Genomic DNA, 25,703 nt, shown 5'->3' on the forward strand with positions numbered 1-25,703 from the left:
ATGGAAGCCATGAACTCCCGAACCCCCTCAGACGCTTCTCCCATCGACGGCAGATTAAAATCCCCCATCACTAAAAGTTTGGGGGTCTCAACCGCCACCGATGAGATCAGCTCAAGGAGTTCGGGCAGGGCCGCTGAAGTATAGCGAGGAGCCAGGTATACTATCAGCAGGCCCAACTGCCTCCCTGGGCCCCATCTCACGACGAGGGACTCACACCCGGATGTCTGCGGCACAGTGAACTCTCTCGGCTCTAAGTCTTCCCGGATAATCACTGCTACCCCACCGCCCCTTCCCTGGGCCCGAGGCTGGTGAAATGCTCGATAACCTGGAGGGCACATTTCCACAAGGGGTAGACCTCCCTCGTGGCCCAACCAGGTCTCGGTTATTCCGGCGAGGTCCGGGTCCCCCTCCAAAATTAGATCGTGGATGAGGGGGGCCTTATTGACAACGGACCTCGCATTGCATAACAGCAGTCTCAGGCCTTGGGTCTGTAGATCCTGACCACCTAGTATGCAGGGGTTGGTACAAACGACCGGGAATGACCAAAAACCCCGGTCTCCCAACCGACTACGTGCTCTTAAACTGTCCTCGCACCTGCCCCTCCCTACGACCGTTGGTATTAAAGTGCCCTGCACAGGAATGCTATCTTCCTTCTCCTCCCCCACTCCGCTCCCTCCTCCTTCGACCACACCTAGATGCCTGGCTCTACCATCCCTCCTGACCTGTTCCCCCCCCTCCTCCCACCCCCCAACCCCAGGATCCCTACAAATTCTTAAAAAATATTTTACTAAAAAACCCCTTAATTTGCGCTTCCTCCACCTCTCAGGGTTAATAAACCCATCCTCAAGGTGGGCCCTCGAAAGGGCTGAAGGCCAGACCTGCGAGAAAGGGGATTCCCGCAGCCGCAGTAATTCCGGCTTCGTGTACATAGAAATGGAATCATGGGGTACAGTTAGTTGGTAACTGGTGCTGAAGAAATAGATGTAAAATCATTTGTTTGTCGAGAAGGTTTTCCTGACCCAAGATGAAAAGGGTGAGTTGATGGGCTAGTCGCCTCCCCGGGTTTCATTCAGGAGAGTTTCAAGATGGTGTAGGAACCGGCAAAGCAGATGTTAAAACGATGTTAAAAAGCAGATATTTAAAAGATGTTTAAAAAGATGTTAAAAGCAAACGCCAAGGTCACAATCAGAATAGTATCAAGGATTCAAACCTAGGTTCTAGGTTTGCCATTTAATTGTGTCTGCTCTGCTCTGAGAGACTTTAACCGGCTCACCCCTCCTATAGCTGCTTCGTTCAGATCTTCCTCCGTCTCCCTTCTCGCCTCTCACACAACGAGGCAGTCCTCCAGGTTTCTGGCCAACGCCCCGGCTAGCACGCCCACACGCCAACACGCCAGCACACCAACAGACCGACATACTTGCAATCTTTCTCATCATCTTCCTGTCTCTCCAGCCTCTCCGCGCTTCTCCCTCACGCCTCCCACACTCCGTTCTCTGTTTGGTGCCAGATGATCCGTTCCATGCTCCACGTCTGGCGCTCTCACCAGCTAGACGGGCAACCACAGCCAAACGAGACCCACTTCGTATCTCCGTTCTTCTCCGTTCCTCCGTTCCTCTCTAGCCGCCTGACACTCAGCTCAGCTCCACACTCCACACTCCACACTCAGCTCCGCGCTCCACGCTCCACGCTCAGCTCCGCGCTCCACGCTCCCCATCTGGTGCTCTCACTAGCCAGATGGGAAGCCACAGCCACAGCCAGCAAACCATTCCATAACTCCTTCTCCACTCCATTCCGTTCTCCTTCTCCACTCCATTCCATTCTCCATTCCATTCTCCGCCTAAGCGCTGGCGCGTTCGGCGTCCTCGGCGTCCTTCGGTGTTTCAGCTTCTCGCTAGCCAGCTGACCGCCCCAAACGCCCTGCCCGGCCCCTCCTGGCCAGGGCAGAATCGGGGGGTGGTCGTCGACAAAGCACGACCCTCAGAGTAGCATTAGGGGTCGGCAGCACCTCTCCCAGATGGAAAACCCCTCCGCAATTTTGCGGAGCTCACACGGCAGCCGCCATCTGCCTCGGAAGCTCCTCCTCCTTATCATGTAACATGTAACATGTGAAGCTGCAATTAAGCAAAATTGGACTGTGGGAGAATTCAGCCAATTCATTATGAATAGTAGCAGTAGGAATGTTCAATTGGGAAGCATCTCAGATTTCATGATCTATTTCTTGTTAAAGCACCTGAGATAATCACACTGAGAGGCAAGGGTGGAATTCTAAAAGGTCTTCTCCACAGATAGTACCATTCCCCCCCCCCCCCAATAAATGTGGGGAGAGCTCGTAGGGCAACTAGACACCATCAATCTTATAATAAGAACACATTTGCATGTCTCATTCCCCAAATAAGAATGTAGTCATGTTTTGAATATTTGCCACATTCTTCTATTTAGCCCCACTGTTTTCCATTGGATTCAATACATTTTTTTAAAATTATTGGAAAACTTTGCATTTATATTCCAATGTTTCACTCAACTATCAGAAGTAAAACTTCAACATGGATTTCTGGATGCTTGAATCAAAAATAGACAAGCTTTAGATTTAGGGAAGCTCACATTTTATAAAAGTTTCATAGTCTTGTTATATTAGGTAAGTATATTATTAGGAATCAAATTGTGGAGAATATTAATAATTAAGTCCAATTCTGAAAAGTTTTCTTAGTGAATGAATGCAAAGGAAATGTATTCCAGTCCCTATTCATGGATGTTAGTCCACCAATCTAATTCTACAGTTAACAATTGAGATAAAAGTTTATCGTATATACATTTACTTAACATTCTCATTAACTTGTTAGTTAAATGTATAATTGTTTCTGGTACAATGAAAAACAGTCCAACTAAATTTTGTCAATACTATGAATGTATTTATTATGTTTAAACCGATAAAAGCAAAATCTCTTTTCATGCTATAAATTTTTATTAAAAACTGAATATACATTTATTTGTGTAAATAAATTAACTGGCAATTAAATTTATGCACTGTAATATTCTCTTAGAAAATTGAAATGTCATTTCTCTCTACGTTAGCCTTTCTACATTTGACACCTAAAGAGGATAAACTGCAAATTGAATTTAACAATGCTCCAAAATAAGTATGTGCACAATAAATAATTTCAAAAAATTGTGCATGTATTTGAACACGCATGGCCCCTCAAAACAGGCACCCTGATGCAGCCACAACATACCACGTTTGGATTCAATGAATGCAAGTATGCCTAAAGACAGCTTTTGGAATCTGTACAGATTTGCGTGTCTCGGATATATTCAATATTCCTAAAGACAGGAAAAAGACAATGTATTGCAAATGCTATGAGTAATACTGTTCTAATCATGTTCATGGAAATAATGATTTCATATGAAAAGATAAGTGCTCAGACAGAAGAAGTGTTTCATCAATTTAGCTGCTCAGAATTAATTCCACAAAGAGAGACTTGTCCAATATTTCAAACGCTTGAAAGACAAAATTCGTTGAGGCTGTTGTTTTCCTGTTCATATTGATCCAACTGGTAATATTCAAAGGTTACTTGATTGATATGCTTTCCACTTGAGACTAACCGCAATATGGTGTTGTCACAGCCAATCTTCATTTGAGCTAGTCAAAGGGAAATAATTTAGATTTTATTTTAATTGCTTTAAAAAAATCTGTAGTTATTAAACAACTTTAATGGATTGCACTTATATGCAGGATTCATCTAAAAATTTTCAAAAGGTATGCCTACATCATTTCTTTATACCCTACTGCCTCTATACAGAAAAAAATTGATCTGTGTGTATAGATAAAAGCAACTTCCATCTTCATGCACTATTGTGCATGAAGATTATATGTCTGTATGCTGCAGCAAATATATGGACATATGATTCCTAATGAGGCATCTTCTTTCCACATTGAAATGTACATTACTGCAAAGAGGATAGGAAAAACCTTATTAATACACTAAATCACTATCAAAGAATGTCTTCACACTGATTTCATTGATGGCTTCAAAATAAGGTTGAATATTTTTCCTATTCTGGATTCATTGCCTTTATTCTGAAATGGTCTAATCTGATCTCAGTAAGATCAGTGTACGATTAATTTAATTAATATAATATGACAGCAATGTACTGTTCTTTATAGGATCTATGATTGAAAAGAATAATTCTTGCGGCACTAATTCTAGAGGCATTTTCCTTACATTAAGTATGTTTAATTTGTCTTTATTAACACCCATTAAACCAAATGCATACAATAATATTTAATATTTAAATGCACACAATAATATTTCAGCATGTGAACAAAATTCACTGTAACTACAAAAATTGCAGAAGAAAGCAGAAACAACTGGCGGTGAATGGTACTGAAAAGATTGTGAAGATTTTTGTTTGTTTGAAGCAAAATAGTTTACACTCCGCATCATTTACAACTGTCAGATAGAAAAGATTAAGCCTCTCTAAATTGCACAAAAGGGGGAAACACCTTACTGTATGGGTATTTAGCTGAGCTAGGTCTTTCTGTGTCTTCATGCTGCATACATTATAATGTGCAATTGGATCTACATTGAGAAGGAAGACTTTCAGGGCCAAGAGGCCCTAAATGCCATGATGGGTGGGAGCAATAATAAAAGGAGAATAAGGCTATACAATTTACTTGGGTATGGACATGGGTTTTTGTTTTTTCTAGACAGTGGATAGAGTTTTCAGAAGATGGCATGTCTGTGGGTCTTACTTTCTAATAAGCTACAACCTTTTTGTGTTTTCTGACTCAAAAAGGAACCAAATAATATTTGGCAATTGTGATTAGGCAAGGTTAGGCATGGAATAGCAAAAGGGATGTTGGGGACTGCATAAAGTCTGTGTACCTTCAAGTTTCCCACTTTGCTCTATGGTATTTATGAGACCATCTTAACATAGCAATGATGACATTGACTGATTGATACCCACCCAGGGCTTGAGACAGCAGCTAAGCAAAACTCTTTCCACAAGATAAGACCTTATTTTTTCAACACCCATTGTTATTCTTTTGTATTAATCCCAGTCATGAGAAGTAAATGTCCAAAAAAGTATTAATATGATGTCATTCCTTAATACAAAAAATGCATGCCATCTAGACACTGTTGTCTAGATTTGTTGGAAAAAGTTTTTTGGGAGTTGTATTTGCAGTGCATCTGAAGCCATGAGATTGTTTAAGCAAACCACAATGGCATAAATTAGGATGCAGATAAATGTCAGAAAAGCTGTTTCTCTCTAATAGACTTTGCCATGCTTTTTTTTTTTACCGGAAAAGTGAAAAATCCTAAGCAATCAGTCCATATAATTATTTTTTTTATATCTACAGTGTCTATTCTTGGACTGTCAAAATCTAGATGTCTGTTAAAAGAAATCAAAGTATAGCCTTCCTCTTTGCTGCCCTCTAAAGGTTATCTGGTATTTTGCAGATAGGGCAGCCCTATTATATCACTTTGAGAAAATATTTGAACAAGAAGCATTAGCAGAAGAGATTACCAGGGCCACTGAAAGAATGGCAGAGATCAGCCAATGGAAGCATCTTAGAAGGGTCTAACCCATTTCCTCCCAGCAACTCCATAAAGTCTCCAGTGCTCCTGCAACCTGCAGTTGGTTTCTGTGCACAAGGAAAAGCAGAAGGATAGGAAACCATGTTAAATGGGTAATTTAAAACACAGGTTTGTTTTAGCAAATGAGATTTATAAGCCATGCAAAATAATCAAGTGGGTTTTAATTTTGATTGGTGAAGTTCTCTTTCAATCCTTCTGTAGTAGTTCAAAAGTAGAGTTGTAATCATATCTTCACAGCCTCAAAATACTGAGAACTCACAAAGATTGCTATAAGCCAGTGATAGCACATCTATGGCATGCATGCCATGTGCAAGTGATATGCCATGACATTTTTGGTGGCAAACCTAGAGGCACATGAGAATGCACCCTCTGAACCGTCTGGAAGTTATGTGAGAGGGCCTTGCTCTTGAGGGGCTTCTGGACCCTTCAAGAATCGTACAAGAACATTCTCACACAATTTTGGGAGCCTCTCCAACTTCCAGAGGGTCTGGAGGCCGTGGGAGAGCAGATTACATTTCTCATGAGGCCTCCTCAACTCCCCCAAAATGCAGGAAGTTCTCATATAATTTTCAGAGCCTTCAGAAGCCGCACAAGAACGTGGTGTGCTGTCACCTGGACTTTGGACCCTCTGGAAGTCACACAAAAGGGCTCCGCTCTGGAGCCTCCCAAAAATAAGCGACAACAGGGTGTGTTTTTCCACCCTTCTGAGATGCTGCAAAGACATGCAAGAGCATTCTCCTTACTTTCCAGACTTTGTGTGACCTTGAGCTGCTTCAGATTGCCATTTTTTTCTGAGAGTCAAAAATTTTTATAGGTATATAGGCATTTACACTATAGGTGTCTTAAATGGATATGCCGCCCATTTCACTATCCAAAGCAACTCCTTGTTATGAATTGTTTCTCTTTTGTCTGGGATGGGGGTGTCAGGCTAGCAGAGTCAAGTTAAGCATTTTCTAAATTTTTTACACACCGAGCTCAAAACGTTTCCCATCACTGTTACGAGCAAGGGGAAAGTGCAAAGATTCTCATTCGGATTCCCTTCATTCCCAGAGATTCTAAAACAAATCAACTCACTCTTACACATAAAAGGGAATGAAAGAAACTGCTAGTTTCTATAAAAATCAGGCAAATGAGTGTTAAATGAAATATCACATAAGGGCATAAAAATTCAAGGAGCTCTTTAATATTTCCAAATGCAGAATTCACGAATATAAGAAGCTTTTGGAGCAAGAATGTAGTAAATGATGATTGTCCTTGTCCCATTGGCAGATAGACATGGGTTTTTTAACCTAGCTTGAATAAGTGATGATTATTTAAACATCGCGCTAAGCCAAAAACAAATAATCACTTTATGAGTTTGTGCTATACAATAGCTAATAACTCTGCTATTTACGTCACACTAGGAGATCTCCCCATATGCAATAATATAGTTCAGAAAACGTTTTGTCCTTTTTTATGACCTGTGCTGAACAGGAGGATGGGATTTTCAAAATCCACAGATGTGGCCATAAGGACTAGCAACAAATTTGCTGAATTGTGTAACCCTGCAGTGTAGCAGATGTATAAGGAAAAAAACTGACAACTCACCTTCAAGTGAAAGTCCTTCAGATGCCCCAGGCTAAGATCAGATATTTTTATCAATGTTGGGTAGATAATGGAAAAACTGCAATTCCGATGCTGATGAGGAACAATCATCGTAAACCTTCCACTCGGAGTCTGGGAGATGATATTGCAAGCTTTAGTACAGGGGGAAGATACAGAATTACTGAGTCACAATTTGTTCACTTAAACGGAATGCAGACAGTTTAATCTGAGGCCTTGGCATTGACACAGATAAGATGCTAATCAGCTGTACTGAGCTCTTCCAACAGTTTCTCCATTCAAAAATCAGGCATGAGTTTTTCAATTTAAGGTCGCAAATATCATACTGGCAGCGACAGAAAATAACCATTGCTTATTGGCCTATTTTACTGAAGTAATACTGAAGATGCTATGTAATGTAGCAGGGGAAAAAATCCATACGGGCTTCCAGTGTGCATACTTAAAAGTTCTCAGCACCAAAGCATCTAACCTCAATTGTTCCTACATTGGCAGGATAGGAAAAAGGATGTTTTTTAAAAAGTGAATTTGCCTACACCTTTTTGTCATGTAAGTTCATCTTATAAAGGCACACTCAACCCCACAAGAAAGAACAGACCCAAAAATCCACTCTAAGTAAAGGCTAAAGCTACTTTTATTGAAAGTGGCTCTAGTAACAGAATCTGGCAAGTGTTCTTACTTTAAGCTTTCCTCATTTTAGCAGTCTAATTTTAGGAAAGACAGAGAGTAATCATTTTGTTGCTAGTTTTGTTAAAACATTTGTGGGCATAATGTTTATTTATTTATTCGATTTCTATAGCTGCCCAACTCAACCAAATTCTCTTTGGTTTCTCTTTGCAAGCTCTTATTTTACCTTCAGGGAAGAGTTCTATGTTTTAATGACTTTAACGATTTCTAAATGCCTGTGCCAAATCATGCCTAAAGAGCCAGAGTAAAGACCCTCCATTGTCTTTGATCATGGCCCAGTTAAGTTGCAGCACCTAGCCCAGTGGTTCTCTTTTGTTCACCACGGACCTCCTTTAAATAGCCTTTGTATCCATGGACACAAGACTTAACTCAATATTTGAATCATAACATTTCTTCAAATCTTCGTAGACCCTTTATGATGACATCACAGTCGTTCTCCCCCCTCCCCCAGACCACAGGTCGAGAATCACTGACTTAGGCCAATCATGGTTGTTCTTAAAAATGAGAACAAAAAAATCAGAGGGGTGAACTTGGATAGAGTTTGAATGGAAGGCTGCCAGTCTAGAGTAGACTGGGAAGTCAGAAAAATTCTAGAGAAGAAGGCAACAGCCTGCCTCCATTGTGAATAAGAAAACATAGTCAAGCTGATTGAGCTGTCAGGGTTCCAAATAGCATCCAAAATTAAATCAGAGTCCATGGCAAAGTTTTGCTCAAAGTTCCAATTTATTAAGAGAGCCATGTTTGCACATCTGGGAAAACCCAAATCTGAAAGCTTCCTGGTTTTCCGCACCCAGTTGAAAGTTCAAGATCTTGCCCCCACACCCACAAGTCCATCACATGGTCCAATCTTCCACTGCCATGCTGGCAGTTCCACCCATCCAGTTCCCATCAGGTGCAGAGGTGTAGAAACAAAGGATGACCTTGGATTCTTTTATTTTGGCTACATAGTATTTAACTCCGTACCATTCCCCCTCCCAATTTCCCACAATAGAAACGGCATAGCAGAATAATAGAAAGTGTGGCAGGCCAAAGATCCCAAAGAGAATATGGCTGCAGGCCTGATATGAGCCTTTGCTCAATATCAGTATCAGTACCTGTACTATTCCTATTTATTTGATCACAACTTGACTAAATTGTTCCTCTTCTCAGAAACCACAGCCATTTCAGAAGATAAAATGAAAACAAGCTTACGGAAAAGATTAGGCTGCTTCTTTATTGTTAAGGTGAATCCATTCCCTACATCCTGAATCCTGAAGAAGATCATGGCAACATTCTGAGATGACCTGATGGTGGTCAGGCTAGCTCCAGCTTCACAGAAATCTCTATACCTTTCAGAAGTGGGGAGAGGGTGATCCGAAGAGCTAGGAAACTTCTCACCCTTCAGTATCCAGCCATCAAAAACCTAGAGGGATGCAGGAGTATAGAAGAGAATTCAGATTTATATCAGATGTTCTCATCTTGATGGCTTCCATATTTACTGAGACTGCAATTCCCAAAAGGAGACAAATCACAATTTATCCATTAAAAGTAAATTCTTTGTTCTTTATGTTTCATATTAAATTTTTAAATCCAAACACATTGTTCATGATTTGACTGATTGTTATTGTTCACACTGGTATTATTGGCAGCACATCATTGGCATAAATATGGATAAGAACATGCATGTTCTCGTTTTCAGATTATTCCTTTCAGTGACTATAATACTAGTTAATGAAGTAAAAAAGAGGCCGACTCTTTTCATTATAGAAAGAATGTCTTGTAGGCTTTGGACCTCTCATATCTCATGCCAATCCAGGAATCTGCTGCGCACATGACTTGGCATTAACATCTATTATAAGTCATCACTTCATACACCAATAATAAGTACTTTGACATTCTCTGTAGTTTCTACTTCAAATGTTTTAATAATTGGGCTTAATTATGAAAGATGTGTTTCTAAATATGACATTTAAACTTGAAGCAGAGTCATCAATACTCAGTGTCACACAGATTCTGGTTCCTTTCACTCCAGCTCTAGAGACCATGCATTCTCCTCAGGGAGAATCCAAGCATTATTGAGCTGAGCAGCCAACTATGCATATACTCCAATAGAGGTGCCTAAACCTTGGGAGCTAGAATATACTTTTGGAAGGTTGAAACCATGTTTTAAGAACACTCACAAAATGACCACCAACAAGGAATGTGGTGATAATGCCTCCTATAACCCTTACTATCTTCCAGAAAAAAATTCACTAACAAATTTAATTTTGATTTCTGGCACCCAGGCAGAGAAGTAAAACTTTGGGCTATGGCCCATCTTTCATGTATTCTTTGGATTCTCCCAGGACCCATATGAAATCTAGGGTTATTCTTTGAGATAAAAATGGTGCAACTGCCACTCGGCTTTGTAGAATGGCAATTTTACACTTAAATGTTTCTAAAAGTGAATAAAAGTGACTGCTTTTTGTTCTTTTTGATCATCCCTTTGTTCTTCAAACAAATGTGTGAGACAGAGGTGGGTTGCCAATTTCTTTACTACTGCTTTGGGTGCGTTCCCGCGCGTGCTTGTGCAATGCTTCCGCGCATGCGCAGAAGCGGCCGGGCAGGTGGGCAGAGCCTCCTGCCGCCTCTACTACTGGTTTGGCCGATCTGGGCCGATCTGGGCCAAACTGGCAACAATTGGAACATGAAGGTGTGTAAGATCCTTCATGTTCCAGAGCCAAGGAAATTAAAATGTTCATATTACATGAAATTAAAGAAACAAATGTTTTGCCTTGACTGTTAATTATATTCTTTTAGGAATTAGTAATAAATTTCATTTAAAGATAAGGCAGACGATTGATTTTCAAGCAACAAATGCATGGTGTATAGTGGTTATCTGTGATGGAAGTAGTAGAATGGATTCCCAGGAGGGAGGGGATGCATTACAAAAGAAAAAGAGACAACCCAATGCAGATATTTTGTCTGAAAGAAAGAGGGTAAAGTATTTGGTAAATGCAGATAGCAGAACGCTTCAGTTTGGCAAGAGTCTGTCTATACATGTGGAAACAATAAAGAACTCAGCTTCAAAGACTCAGGTATCATTCTTGGGTTTGGGGCCTGTAGATATGATCTACAGATTGGACCTCACTTCAGAGTTATGTTTTGGGCAAAGTGGCAATGTGCTGCAGTTTATCCTAGAAAATGCAATTATTTCTCCAGATAATATGTTAATGTAACAACAGCCAAAAGACAGCAAGTTCTTTCCACCTATTGTATCAACAGAACAAAGTTTCTTGCAATATTTTAAACTCTGGCAAATGTATAAAGTATTATGATAAATTTATGGTATCTTTCCCATAACCATATCTTCTGTAGGCTTTCAGCTCCCTTCTTTACTTCTACGTTTATTGCCTGCAGAAGTTCTAACAATGTTTTGATTCTACCTACTTAAATACTTAATTTCATTATTGACATAATATATTCCCCACTGAATCTCAAACTCATGAAAGGCATTGTGGTACAATGGTTGAAGGTTGGGCTACAGTTGATGAGTTTACATTTCTACCCAGCCACAACTGCTAGTCCACCCAACAGGCTTGCTACTAAAAGAGAATGAAAAAAGGGAAAACTGTGGGTAGCCTTGAAAACAAGATATAAGTGGAATGAATAAACAAAAATAAAATTCATGGTACTAAGTAGCAAGGTTATTCGAAGCAGACTGAGGGATTTTGGATCCAAAGCCAACCTCATTCTACTACTCACCACGTTTGGAAACCTCCAAAACGACATATGAATTGTTACCTTCTATTTTGATTTTGTGACTTTACCAGTGCCAAATATATCCTGTTTTTTTTAATTAAAAAAAGTTAATTTATAGGTGTGCATTCCCTCACCCCTGCGTGATATAGAAACTTTCAGTCTGCGGACAACCTTATACCTTCAAGAAATCTCCAGCTTGACAGTCAATGTTGACAAAGTCAAAATCTATACTGATGAACTCCTCTGGTTTTCCTATGAAGAATGTTGCACAATGCATCTTGGGTTGGTCTGCAGTGAAGGTGAACTGGCCTTCTATACTTAGCATGTCAAGACATCCTGCAGACGAGAATAGAAGCAAATCAATTCCTTTTTCTTAGGGGAGGAATCTCTTTTCACATGTCAGATTCAAGGGCAGGAAATATTGAAGAGAGAAGCTATGTGCGTGCAAAATGAAAGACAATTATCTGTTTGACATTATTGAAAGACTCCCAGCTTTTAATAAACCTTAAAAACAATACATCTTCCAAAATCACACCATATAAAAATGAATAACACAATCATTTTAGGCTCATATTATAAAGGAGAAGCCAGCAGTTAAATAATTCCTAGGTCAAGGCACTTTTACATGTTTTTACTAAAAACAAGATAAATGTAACTCACAAATGTGCTGATTAGATGCGAATGTCCCTTTTTGATAAAGGCCATCATTCTCAGTATGCTGTTTAATTTTTAAAGAAGATTCTACATTCAATCCCTGGCAGATAGAGCTATAGAAGACTCTAGAAAGAAATCTTGGAAAGTTACATCCAGACTCTCTAGTCAGTTTAGGTAGCTCCCAGACTGCTTAATTATGTTCCCAAATTTGTGTGACAAATTTCTGCCATTTGGACACAATAAACATACAAAACTGTATTGTAAGCCTTAAAAGAAGCAATCCTTTAATCTAGAATCAAATGGAAAACATGTGCAGGACAATATTATTCTCCCAATCACCACCTTTGCAAATTTCAACCCCCTACCTTCACCTCAGTCATTAGGACTCCAGACTCAAACATTTTCTTTTCCCAAGCCACCTTCTTAGTTTTAACTGCCATTTTTCAATTTCATCAGACAAAACCCTTCCCTTTCCTCCTGCTCCATATGGGTTTGAAAGTTTGGAAGAGAGTCAGGCGGGGGCACATTAATCTGTATTTTGTGCCCATTATCAGGAAACAACAGTCTAAGCTCCTATTATGCCTTTATTACGATTAATTAAAATGACATAAAAGAATGTGCAAAAGCTTTTGGGTTTTTCTTACATTGAGCCTGATGCTTCCAAAAAGCAGGAAAGAAAAGCAAGAAAATCCAAATTCTACAGCTCTGAGCTCAAATACTCAGACTCTTAAAATGGCAATTGGGGGCTAAAGGCGGTTATTACCAAAAGGTGCAACTAATGTCAGCTTTTGATTATCATTCAAGAACAAAGTGATTTTCCCCAATTCTGGAAACACAAATCCCCAAGCTCACAGGCTTATTATGTCTCAGAAGAGAACGGGGGTATTCTGACCTAGGCTTCCCAAGAGCATGAAGCAAACATCCCAACAAAAATGCCTTTTATTAATTTACTGTGAATTCTTCTTATTCACATTCAGCAAAGTCTTTCAATGGAGGATTTACAGTCACAGACCTTATCTGGCTTGGAGAGCTGACAGGCCGATATCTGCAAAACTTGGCAAGGAGCCTCAGAGATTACGAACCAATTAAGAGAACTAATTGTCTCCTGCAAACTCCACTCCGCTTTTGCTCCTCTTTTATTTCCTCTGGGAGGGCCATTCATCATCCACCTGTGGCCTTACTCCCAAGTCAACCCCTGTTCTCTAGCTGTTCCCTTCATCTGGCAACTCTGTGCATGCGCACACTGAGAACAGGCTGCAGCTGTTCATCTGCCTCACTGATGTCTGACTCTGAAGGCAGCTGATAACTGGCATATGGCTCTGGCTCCCTCTCTGCCTCTGACACAGAGCCCTCATCAGAGCCTTCCCCAGACTCCAGGACTGGTCTATGTTCTTCCCCAACCTCCTTACTGTCCGAATCTGCTGCCAGCTCCGCTGGCTGCTGGCAGGTCACAACAGGGGGAGGAAAAATCTTGAATTTACATCTTGGAAATGACTGACTGGTTGAATGATTACATGCCATCAAGTCTGGATCTTCCAACTTCCTTGCATGTGATTTCTTCTCAAAAGGACATACAGTTATAAATGTATCTGCACAATGTGCGAATTGGCATAGCATTTATATATCATTTTTGAGAGTGCTTTGTTGGCTATTCTGGATAGGTTTTCCAAAAACAATTCTACAAATGTATAAATGGAGAAGGCCAGCAAGAAAATCATAGCTTAGAGCCACATGAGGTTTGAACTGTGGCTGTCTTGTTCTTCATGAAAGAAACAAGAGTAAGTTTCTTTTCCTTGCATTCTCATTCTGCTTTTATTACAATAAAAAATAATATGGAAAGTAGAAGTCATAAACCCACTTCTGAGCTGAACTTCTTCCCATCCATCCTTGTAGCATCCAAGTGAGGAGGAGGAGGATGAAAACAGACTTGCACTGCAACGTCCATCCCTTTTTGTACGTGCATTATTATATCACATTCACATACTAATGGGATGGAGCTTGCAAGACTGCTGATATCAGAAAAGTGTAAGAAAAGCTCTTGCCAATAATGCTGCCTATGCTATCTCAACTGTGCTGATTCATTTCCTTTTTCCTTTACCTTTATTTCAAATCACTGCAAGTACCTGACATCCAGCCGGAACAATTGGATTTTCCAACCCAAGACAGGATGGCAAAAGGGGGGGGGGGGAAAGCATTACTTTGACATAAAGTAGAGAAGATGATTTAAGCTTATCTCACTTGTGGGCTGGGAATGGGATGAAGGCGACACGGTGGAAACACATCAGAGTACAGAAATTGCGCAGGCGTTTTTTGTGCATGGAAGGTGACAGAAGATAAAGTTCCGAAGTAGGTAATATTACAGTCATACAACAGCAAGCAAGCTGTATACTTTCTTTCTTTCTTTCCCTTTTCCAGAAGATTTTAAAGTCTGCACTCATGATAAACAGACATGGGGAAAGTACCATGTCTCAGCGATAGAGTGGATTCATTCATTATGGTAAGTCATGGTTTGTTTATTCATAACTGCTACACTCCACAATTAGCTGGGTTTAGGCAATGTGCTGAGCCATAAAATGTGATACACAAACCACAATGGCATATTCATGTCATACACCAAGCCAAAACCACACAAATTACATTGTGATTTAGTACTATGTGTAAATGTTGAATATATTAGTGTCTCTGTTTAATTCTTGAGATGCTAGTTAAAAGGATGAAATAGAGGTAAAGAAATAGAGGGAATGTCAACAGAGATGAGCCTTTGGAGAACTAACTTACATACCCATGAGAGTGAACTATATTTGGCTACATGGCATAATAGCAATAGCACTTAGACTTATATACTGCTTCACAGTGTTTTACATCCCTCTCTAAGCAGTTTACAGAGTCAGCCTATTGCCCCCAACAACCTGAGTCCTCCTTTTACCGACCTTGGAAGGATGGAAGGCTGAGTCAACCTTGAGCTGGTCAGAATCGAACTGCCACAACCGGCAGTCAGCAGAAGTAGCCTGCAGTACTGCATTCTAACCCCTTTGCCACCACAGCTCTTGGAATTAATTTTGATAGCTGTTGAAGCTTTTAACTGCATTTCTGCAATCTTTTTCTCTTGCAACTCATCTTATACTGAATCCCGTGTTTTCTATATTTTTCCCCTTATGCCAACAGCTTGCCTTGTTGTTGCACTGCTAAACAAAGATATTGGGCTAGGAATGGAAACAGCCTTCATGCTTCATTGCCATTTCGTACTTAGCATAGGACACGGAGACCCTCTCAGGTCCTCACCACAATCCTCCCTGAAAAGCATGGCTTCTGGCATCCTTCCCCATCTTAGAGCCTTGCAGTTGAGTGGTGCAGACATTTGGGTGCGACTGAAATCCCACACCTGGGGAAAGGTGGCTTGGAATTTTGCTCCCAGGAAGGAACCTCTCATTCTTAATTTGAACACAGAGTCAGGAGCAACCTTTGGAATCTGTCCCAGTGCACAGGTTCAGTATTGGCAGGTGTTTAGTCACGAGGAAGGAGACCACGCATAAAAACATGTGTAAAGGTATCTCCTCTCAACTCCAAAGTACAAACTGATTTCTCCTAGGAAGCTGGAACCATTCCCAGCCCACGAGTGAGACACCCTAAAGTTATGTGGAGCCATTCTTTCCCTTCCCTCGGGCACTCAGTACAGCATTGCTACCACTATCCATATCCCACCCACAACTTTTTTTCCCTATTGTATCTCTTCTTCTACTGCACCTTCCTCCACTGGTGGAAACCCCATTGAAAAGAAAACGTCATGATCTCATTTTCTGTTGCCTAGTTTCAGATCTTATCAATGTTCTCCAGGTGCAACCGGTGGCCCCAGATTGTCCAAAAGACAACCAGATTGGAGAAGGCTGGACTATTCCCTGGGTCACAAGCAGCTTCACCTTCAGCTCATCCAAGAAGCTGAAGAAGCTTCTTGGATGAGAAGGAAACGTCTTCAAAGAAAAACCAGAAAGTCCAGTTGCCTCTTGAAAAAACAACTTTGGGACATTGTTTTAAGCAATATTCAAGATACCCCACAGAAAAGGAAGTTCTGATCCCCCTTTTTAAGGCGACCTTTGCAACAGTAACACAGTACTGGGGGTGGAATGCCACAGAAGGCAAAGCATTGGTTGCTCTCAGCAAGTTTTCCGCTCCAGCCGTTCACTCTGGAAAACCACTCTTACCAAAAACTGGCTTTTTAGAAAGGGCGCCGGGACGATGTCTCCACGTTTCTCACTTGCGAGAAGCCGTCCCAGACTAAGTTTCACCGCACCCAGTAACCTCTGAGGCAACACACCGGCTCCCGTATTCATTCTAGGGCTGGGATGGAGGTGACTTGGATTCACGTCTAACCTTTTAAAGTCGCGGCGTATAGAGATCGGTAGCAGCAGCGCCTCCTGAACCCACAGCTTCCCCGGCAGCGAGAGAATTGCAGTTCCCATCACCACCCCTGGAACATCTGCCGGGGTCGCCATCCCGACCGGCTTCTTCCCTTCCACCTCTACTACGCGAACCCCTCTCCTCCCTTCCCGCAGCTCCGGCTGGCTACTAAACGCAACTCTTCCCCCGCTCCCTTCCCGTCCGCCCGAGCTGGCCCGCAACTTCGCCTCCGGAAGAAACTCACGCAGCTCCCGACGGTAGATCTGCTCGCCGGAGAGTTGCCTTTTCAGCGCCTGGTTGAACAGCAGGACCGGCCCGTCCGCGAAGGCTTCCTGCCGCCCCTGGAGACACAAAAAGACAGAAGAGCTGCGAAGGGGCCGCAGAAGGGGCCGCACAAGGCTGTTGGCGTAACGGGGAGGGTATAGAGGCTCTGCTGCTCGAGCAGGGGGTTGGACTAGAAGACCTCCAAGGTCCCTTCCAGCTCTATTCTGATTCAAAGATGGACAAAGGGGAGCGCGCGAGTACAGGGGCCACCTCGGCGTGGAAGGGGTCCAGGCGGAGAACGGGACGTGGGGAGAGGGGCAGCTTTTCGCTCACCTCCAAGAACCTGCTCTCCCCTCCGAGGGCGGCCCAGAAGATCAGGGCGAGCTGGCAGCGCCGGAATCCGACAGCCATGTCCCACAACCTTTGCGCCGCGGTGTGCGGTGACGGGTAGCTCTTCTCTGGGGCTGCCTCCTCGCCGACTTTCCCGGACGGCTGCCTTTTATAGAGCTTTGGCAGAGGGGAGGCAGCGGGTCCCCTGACTGATAGGGTAACCCATGGTTACTGGATCTCTGCCAGGGGAGGAGAGGAGTGCGCAGTGATGACGGGGGCCCCCAAATCCGCAGCTGCGCTCGTGCCCCGCTCTTCGCGCGGTCCGCTCAAGGCTCAAATCCCCCCCCCCGCCACCGCCGCCCACCCCCTCGAAAGCTAAGTCCCCTTGCGACTCGCCCGCTTGGAAGAGAGAGACCCCCCCTCCCGGCAACCGAGGACTAATTGTAACGTCGTGCCTTTCTTTTTCGGGGGTAGAGGGAGAAAGGAAGGCACACTTCAGTGTTCAAAAGTGTCCTTCGCTTCTGCTCCAAGCGAACTTTAGCACGTTTTGAGCCAGGCAGGCAAAGAAGCAGAAATCAGATCTGAGGGAGATTAAATCCTTCTTTTCCTAAAGTAAATTGTCAGAGGTGTAGATTTTAGGATGAGAAGGGACATTTACTCACTCACTCATTCACACACACACACTCTCTCTCACTATATATTGTTTTATATAGTTTATATAAAATGTATTGTTTTATATTGTTTTATTTGCTTACTAGTACGATTTGATAGCTTATTAGTAACCTTGACTATCAATAAGTATTGTATCTTATGGTTTTTGATTAATGTATTCCATTTTATTTTTCTTTATGTACACTGAGAGCATATGCACCAAAGACAAATTCCTTGTGTGTCCAATCACACTTGGTCAATAAAAATTGAATTCTATTCTACTCTACTCCACTGCACTCCACTGCACTCCACTCCACTCCACTCCACTCCACTCCACTCCACTCCACTCTCATTCATTCATTCATTCATTCATATGGCTCAGTGGGCTGAAAGTGTTTGGATGGGGTAGAAAGACTTTGGCTCAACCCTGACAAGACTGAGTGGCTGTGGCTGCCTTCCCCCCCTCCCCCGCCAAGCTGTCCCCATTCCAGGGAGAGGGATATATTTTTATTATTGGGCTTTTTAAAAAGTGGACTGACTGGTCTATGAGAAAGAGAAGACATTAAGTCAGGGGTCTCCAAACTCTACTTTAACTCGGTCACTTTAAGACTTGTGGACTTCAGCTCCCAGAATTCCCCAGCCAGCTGGCTGAATTCCACAAGTCTTAAAGTGAGTTTGGAGACCCTTGCTTTAAGTCTTCACAGTCTCTGTTTTTTTAAGTTATTTTTATTAGAAAGGCTATAGTAACAGAATCTTGCCAGTCTGGCTGTGTTTCCCTTTCTCCCTCCTATTATGAGAAATTGGGGTGGGTGGGGGTGGGTGTCTGTCTGAAGTGTTTTTATAAATCACTTTACCGACCTGGGCTCAAGTTTTATTTCTCAATCGCAGATCTTCCCTCTGTCCTTTAAGGCCATCCTGTTTACTCAATGTGGATTAGAAGTAGGCTCACTCACTTCTTTCGATAGAAATGCTCTTCTGATTTACAAGCAGTTCCTGACAACTGACTTAATCTACTGAAAATCTTCCCCATCAGAACTGAACAATGTCAACAAAAGAGCCAGAAAGTGGTGGTCAAGGGGAAAGATATGCTACTTTAAGAGAAGGTCATCCTTGTTAGATCAGAGCCAAACCTCAGCCAGCTTAGAGCTTCTTGGCTGAAGATGATCCTAAATCCTTTCCATAAATTCAAGCAATGTCCTGAAAATGTTGCCCTCTTGCACATGAACTTGGCCAGGGGATGCTTGAATTCAACACAGTCTCATGCCAATTCATAGGGTGTTATTTGTAGTTACTTGAGATGCAATTCTGTGGCTTAATGTATACCACAACCTCTTGCCCTCTCTCTAAACATTTAAGTCTATTTTGCTAAATAACTGAATATTTCTTGGCAAGCTGATACCTAAGTAAAATATTTAAGCCAAAACACTATTTAATAAATTATTTTTCTTTTTTATGCAGCTTACAGAATTAAATGGTGTTGTTGCATAAGTATTTTAAGCATAGGATTCTACATAAAGTTAAAAGCAATTTAATCTTAAGGGAATAAGTCCAAATGTCAGGTAGAAGTAGCTTTTTGTCATTTTGTCACTGCAACAGCATTTTCTTTATTACTAACAACCTATTAAATACATACATACACATATACACACCCACACCCACACACCAGTGGTGGGTTTCAAATTTTTTTAGAACCTCCTCTGTAGTTGTGGCCTGCTTTGTGGGAGTGGCTTGCTGGCCATGTGACCGGGTGGGAGTGACTTGCCAGCCATGTGACCGGGTGGGAGTGGCCAACTTGTAAAATGTGAAACTCACTTAACAAGGCTCTTGCTTAGCAACCAAAATGTTGGCTCAGAAACTGGCATTTGAAGCACGCAAGTCTTAAAGCTGTCAAGTTACAAGACCCTTGCACCCCTAACCCTTTAGAAAAAAAAAACCAGGGATGTTCAAACTTGATAGCTTTAAGACTTTAAGGTTTAGCTAGGACTCTTAGAGGTGGGCAAGGCGATTGGTGAGCCAGCCAATCAGTGAGTGGCGGGCGGGGCAAGTGTGGTGCAGACAGGCAGGGGTGTGTGTGTGCTGGAACCGGTTTTAAATGGCACGGTAGATTTGTGGAACCTCTTCTATAGAAGAGGTTAGAACTGGCAGGAACCCACCCCTGACACACACATACATACACACACATGCATACACATAAAAACAACACACACACAGCCTTTGATTGGAACTTATTCTTAGAGGTGCACATTCAGCAGCAGAGTTACAGCTGAATCTAAAATTGCTAAAATGGTTAAGCCACCATCTGGGCTTCTATCGCTGCAAGCAAAATTGCAACTTGTAAGAAGAATATACTTTCTATACATTGCTTTATTATTATAGTGCCACTCTAATCATAAATGGTGGGGTGTCCTGAATGGAGTCAGCCAGCAGTGGACTAGACATGGCAATACTTGCATTCTGTTGAATAATCATTTCAATCTTACTGCTATTCTAAAATAACTTGATTAATTCTAACAGGATCGTCATTTTGATTTTGGCTCAAGGAAGACTTGGTTTAAGGATTTCCATTTGTATCTTTTCAAAAATGCCATCCAGACAAATCTTGAAACATATATGCACAGTCCTGGCCATGGTCTGTGCTGAAGACTCAGATGCAAGTCCACCCTCAGCCATAGAAGTTCATTGGGAGCTTAGACATTTGCTCTCTCTTGATTCCACTCTACTCACAGGATTGTTATTCTGATGGAATATGAAGAAAAGTTTGGATGGCTATAACCCACTGATCCAACCAAGTAGAATGCATGCACTGGAATTACTTCCAGGTCTCCAGAGGGGCCCTTGCAGGAGTCCGTAGGTACCACAAGCTAAATAGAAAAAACTGAAATGGAATGTAAGATGTTCCATAAATTGCCAATGACCAACTATCTTTACTTATAAGGTCCTTTATGAGCTACAAGTTACATTTATTTTGTAGAATACAAATAAAGGCTTTGAAGTAGAATACTATCAATGGAATACATCAAACTGGAAAAACCATTGAAATTAGAGCAAATGATCAATGGATTAGCTGAATGGAAGAGAGATAAAAATCATGCCCAAATTTATGTTAAGAAATAAAACTTTGAGGCACATAGGCATTAGCTCACAGATGGTAACATTTATAGGACAAAATGAGTTCAGTTCAAGGTGTACTTTCACTGTATTGGCTATATTTCATCATTGTGTCTAGAAGAAAGATCGATATTTTGCAGCAACAGTTAGTGGTTGTGGGTATTTTTTTCTTATTTCTTCATTATGGATTAACTCTTCATTAGTGATTTACTTGTAAGTGATTTATTTTCTCATGAGCCATCACCAAAATCAATGAACTAAACCAATTTTAATTTTACTCACTGATCTCTATGGGATTTATTTCTTAGAAAGCAGAGCTGTATTTGATTTTTATGGTCCTACTGCAACCACTTTTGCAATTTACAACAATTATCAATATAAATCTACAACATTTGAATAAAAAAACACATCGTTAATAATTCTTGAAAAAGAAACCACAGAATTATGCAAAAAAGAGCTGCTTCGACCACAGGCAGCATATAAAATTCAATTAAGAAAAAGAAAACAGCAAACACAAAATAACAATATTGTGTTGCTTTAGCCAATTTAATGCTTTAGAAATATAGCAACAACACAAATTACATTCCTTTTTTCATGACACTGTGGTATATGGAGACTTCAAGTCTCCGCTGGAAATAATGCAGCAACAGTTGCGATGATTAAATATATTCTCTGCATCACAAAACATAAAAAATTATAAAGCTGAGAAATATACTTAGGGTCACTCAGAGCTGCATTCATGATTTTTTAAAAATGGAAAACATAGAGTGACAATGCTAGATATTGGATGCTTTTAATGTCTGATTTTTTATTGAACAGTCACATAATTTCACTGGGGTTATTGCTAAAGCCCAAACAGTAACATATCAGAAAAAATAAAGTAAAAAATAAGTTGACAGTGCTTTTTGAGCAGTATACAGTAATCAAGAGTCTCTTCTGGAGATACTTCAGGAATCCATCTATCTAAACACAATTCAATACTCTTTGACGAGCTTTGTGGTGTGATGATCACTAAAAGCCAATTTGAATGTATGCAAATCTAATCTGATTAGCAAGCACTTTCAATTTCACACTCCTACTGTTTTCTATTCTACTTGGGTTTCTTTGCATCCAGCTAAAAAGTTGTCTAGTTATTGCTTACGAGTGATAAAAACAATAATAAGAGGAATGTATGGTGACAGGGGTAGGCAGCTGAGAGTTTGCAGGGGTTCAGGAGAACCTCTAGCTAAGATTCTGTGCAGTTTGGAGAACCCTCAAATCCCATTCCTGGCTGACCACACCCACCCCTCCCAGGTGTCCCCACGCGGCCCATTTTGGATGCAGGTAAGTGCAGGGAGCACGCGGAGGCTCGGGTAGGACAAAAAATGAGCCTAACGGGAATTCAGGAAGGCCAGAGACAGGGGCTTCAGGGGGCCTCTGGATTTTGGGGAAGCTGTTTTTACTCTCCTGGAGGCTTGAGGAAATCCTCCGAAGCCCAGGGAGAGCAACCCCCCCCCCCGTGATGCAGGAGGCTGACTAGGCCACACCCACCATGGCCACGCTCACCCAGCAACCAAGCAGAGAACCCTTTGCTAAAATTTTTGAAGCCCACCCCTGTATGGTGAGGAAGGGCCCTCAAGTTTCACTCTGCTGTGTTTGTCATCACTTGTTTGTATAGAACATAACAATTCAGCAGTTTTACTTTCTGTGATAAAATACCAGAAAAATAAGTGCTGTTGTGTCAGACACCACAGTTATGATATACTTTGCCCTTGTTTTCAGCACTACTAAACAAAATCTATTACCATTTCTTTCTCTTTGCTCTATAAATCGTTGAAGTTTTAATGAACCAATTGAGTGATTTCTGACCTGACAAGTACTTTTGTATGGGACCTGATGTTTTTTCCTAGATCATTGCTGCACTCAAAAATCCTACAGCTAAATTCAGCTGATTTACTTTTGTCTGAGCAGAAGCACAGCTCAAATAGCAAGACCTCATTTTTGTGGTTGGTGACACTAGAATTCCGCTGTTTAAGCTTCAAGAGGGCCAGTTTACCATTGGCAAAAGGTCCTTCGAATTCCCACCTCTCAATTCCTTGTCTCTAACCTGGTCTTCCACTAGACTTTAGGCAGTTCTTACAGGCTGTTACAGTATTACACACACACACACACACACACACACACACAATTGTGGAAGGTAAATTCAGGTACTGGAGCTTGGAGCCAGCTGGAAACCAATTCTGTCATTCTTTTATTGGCCATTCTTTTATTGGCCTGCACCAAGACTTCAACCAGCCTTTTGTGTGGGTGGGTGGGGAGCATCTAAGAGGTGATTTCCTCTCTCCTTCCTGGATCATCCAATAAAAAAAGTAAGTATCTCTAGTTATGGTGGGACAAAAGCAACTTCACTATTTTAATGAGCAAAATAATAACCATATAGATATATAGACAGTATTAGGCAGGCTCAAGAATAATTTTCAGTCAGTAAACCATTGAAATCAATGGGATGGAGGCTTGCTCAGAATGCTCTCCTTAAATTTACAGTACATTTCAAGAGAACAGTACATACTTAAACCCATTTTCTCCATTTCTTGCAAACAATGCCTACAGCAAAAATGTCTTTGTAAAATCTCATATACAATCCTAGTTCTCTTCACTAGTTTCTTCATGGTACTTAATCCTCCTCCTCAGCCTGGATATCCTCCTTCTGAATTCAATCTGTTTCTTCTCAGTTCTCTAAACCTTCCTCTACTGATCCACAGGATGACTCCCTCTCTGATGAAACTGGCAGCCAATCTTCTAGATCTAAACAAATTGCCCCTCTCTCCCCCTTCATTTGTGCTTTTCCCCTTTTATCTCTGACTGACTCACAAATTGTCTTTACTTTACTGTCTCTTTTGAATGGTGTGTAAATGTGGTTTATCTCTAAGTATCTATTGATGGCTGATTTGTCTGAATGCCAAGCTTTTATATCAGTCTTTTATACCTTATATATAAAAGAGTCTTTTATATGTCCCTTAGTTTCATTTCCTGTAGGTGTCTAATTCTGACTTCTTTATTGACTCCACTCTCTCTACTCCACAAGTAGATGCCACTCTTTTCCACTATGTGCCTTAACATCCCCAAAGACCCTATTTTTTTTCTTTATGATTCCTTCCACTTACAGGCTGTGCAACCAGATCCCTAACCCTCATGTTAACTTCCTTACTTCTCCTGGCAATATTCGGCCACTTTGCACCATAACTTGCCTTCTTTATTTATTTTTCTACTTGGCTGCAACCAGCTGGATTATATTGGCATTAAAACAGCTTTTAAAATTAAGCTGAGAGCCTTATAAAGAAAATTGGGGGATTTTGCTAAACTAGGACACTATCCTTTCAATACCAACATTACACTACCCTGTATTTTCCCTTCTTATTGCGATACGAAGTAAGATTTTTTAAATATACGAATTAAAAATTATATTCCCCTGAAATTAGAGTATTTAAGAAACTGACTAATTTGTTTTAATTTATTAAATATTGTTTTCCTCTTCTGGGGTGAGTTTAGACCATTAATATTCAATGATAGGATCTTGATTTCTCCCGACATATTTCTATGTGTATTTGGGTCGTGTGCTTCTTGTTGCCCTTATTTCTCTCACTTCCTTTGGTTCTTCCCCTTTTTCGTCTAGAACGGCTTCTTTTTCCTTTTGTATCTCCACTGGTTCCTTCTCTCTTCTTATCTGTACCCTGGATCCTTGCCTCCTTGCTCCCGCCTGTTCTCCTTCGTTTTTCTCCTCCTCCTGTCCAACTAGGGTGTTGTAAAAGTCTTCCGCTTGTTCTATTGTGTCTATTCTAAATCTTCTATCTCTCCAGGTTACCAGTACGCCCTCCGGCATCAGCCATCTAAAGTTAATTTCATATTTGTTCAGGACAGATGTTAAAAATTGGTAGGGCCTTCTTAATTCTCTGATTCTCCTTGGTACCTGTTTTAGAACTATTAATTGTCGTTGGTTGTAAATTATCGGGTCGTCTCTAGTTCTATTCAGCACCTCGTCACGTATTGATTTTTTAACAAACTTTACATGGACTTCTCTTGGGAGATTATTCTTTTTTGCGTAGTTTGTCTGTATTCTATACGTCTCGTCGATCTCACTTGCCATCTCGTCCTTTTCTATTCCCAAAGCCTTTGCCATTAGGTCTGCCATCATGTCTGGTAGATCCTCGCCTTTTTCTTCCTTTACGTTCTGGAACCGTAGGAATTGGGCTGCTTTCTCTGATTCTAACGTGAGGACCGTTAACTCAAGTTCCTTGTTTGCCTGGATCAGCCTAGCGCTCAGCTGCTCCATTTTTTCAACCTCCTTTTCCAACCTTCCTTCTATTACATTTATTCTTTGTTCGTGTTTATTGATCTGTTCCTGGAACTTCTCAAATTTATCGTCCATCTTCTGCATTCTCTCCTTTAATTCTACTGTCTCACTCCTTATTTCTTTAATGTCCTTTTTAAGTTCTTCGTGATTTTTAGCCATTGCCTCATGCATTGACTGTAGCATCATCTGCAATTCCTTAGTTGAATTGGATCTTTCTCTCTGAGGCATATCCTCCGAAGATCTTTGGTTCGAGGGACTGGCAGCCGCTAGGGATGGCTGGGATACTGGCTTTCTCCCCGTGCCAATTTTATTAAAATTTGTACTACTTGTCATTTTTTGGAGGAGTTGGATCCCTACTTTAATTTTCC

General features: G+C 41.3%; 1 protein-coding gene across 1 annotated transcript; it reads right to left on the bottom strand.

Moving 5' to 3' along the window:
- Positions 1-2,905: 2,905 nt before the first annotated feature.
- On the bottom strand, positions 2,906-17,367 carry CRHBP (corticotropin releasing hormone binding protein). The gene is made up of 7 exons (XM_081940048.1): positions 17,250-17,367; positions 16,897-16,993; positions 11,782-11,939; positions 9,075-9,285; positions 7,185-7,333; positions 5,527-5,644; positions 2,906-3,637 (listed from the first exon to the last, which is right to left on the bottom strand). Exons 1-7 carry the CDS (start codon positions 17,325-17,327, stop codon positions 3,489-3,491), a joined length of 960 nt encoding a protein of 319 aa, XP_081796174.1. The 5' UTR covers positions 17,328-17,367; the 3' UTR covers positions 2,906-3,488.
- Between the last annotated feature and the right edge of the window lie 8,336 nt (positions 17,368-25,703).

This window comes from Natrix helvetica, assembly GCF_964273705.1.
Source record: "Natrix helvetica genome assembly, chromosome: 2".
NCBI classification, from domain to species: Eukaryota; Metazoa; Chordata; class Lepidosauria; order Squamata; family Natricidae; genus Natrix; species Natrix helvetica.

Bases quoted from the DNA above. Each gene is read 5' to 3' on its own strand.
- CRHBP (XM_081940048.1), bottom strand. From the start codon at position 17,327: ATGGCTGTCGGATTCCGGCGCTGCCAGCTCGCCCTGATCTTCTGGGCC. The intron at 11,940-16,896 runs GTGAGTTTCTTC...TCTCGTCTGCAG, and splicing joins GATCTACCGTCGGGAGCTGC to GATGTCTTGACATGCTAAGT. The intron at 3,638-5,526 runs GTAATCTCTTCT...CCCTTTGACTAG, and splicing joins CCATTCTTTCAGTGGCCCTG to CTCAAATGAAGATTGGCTGT.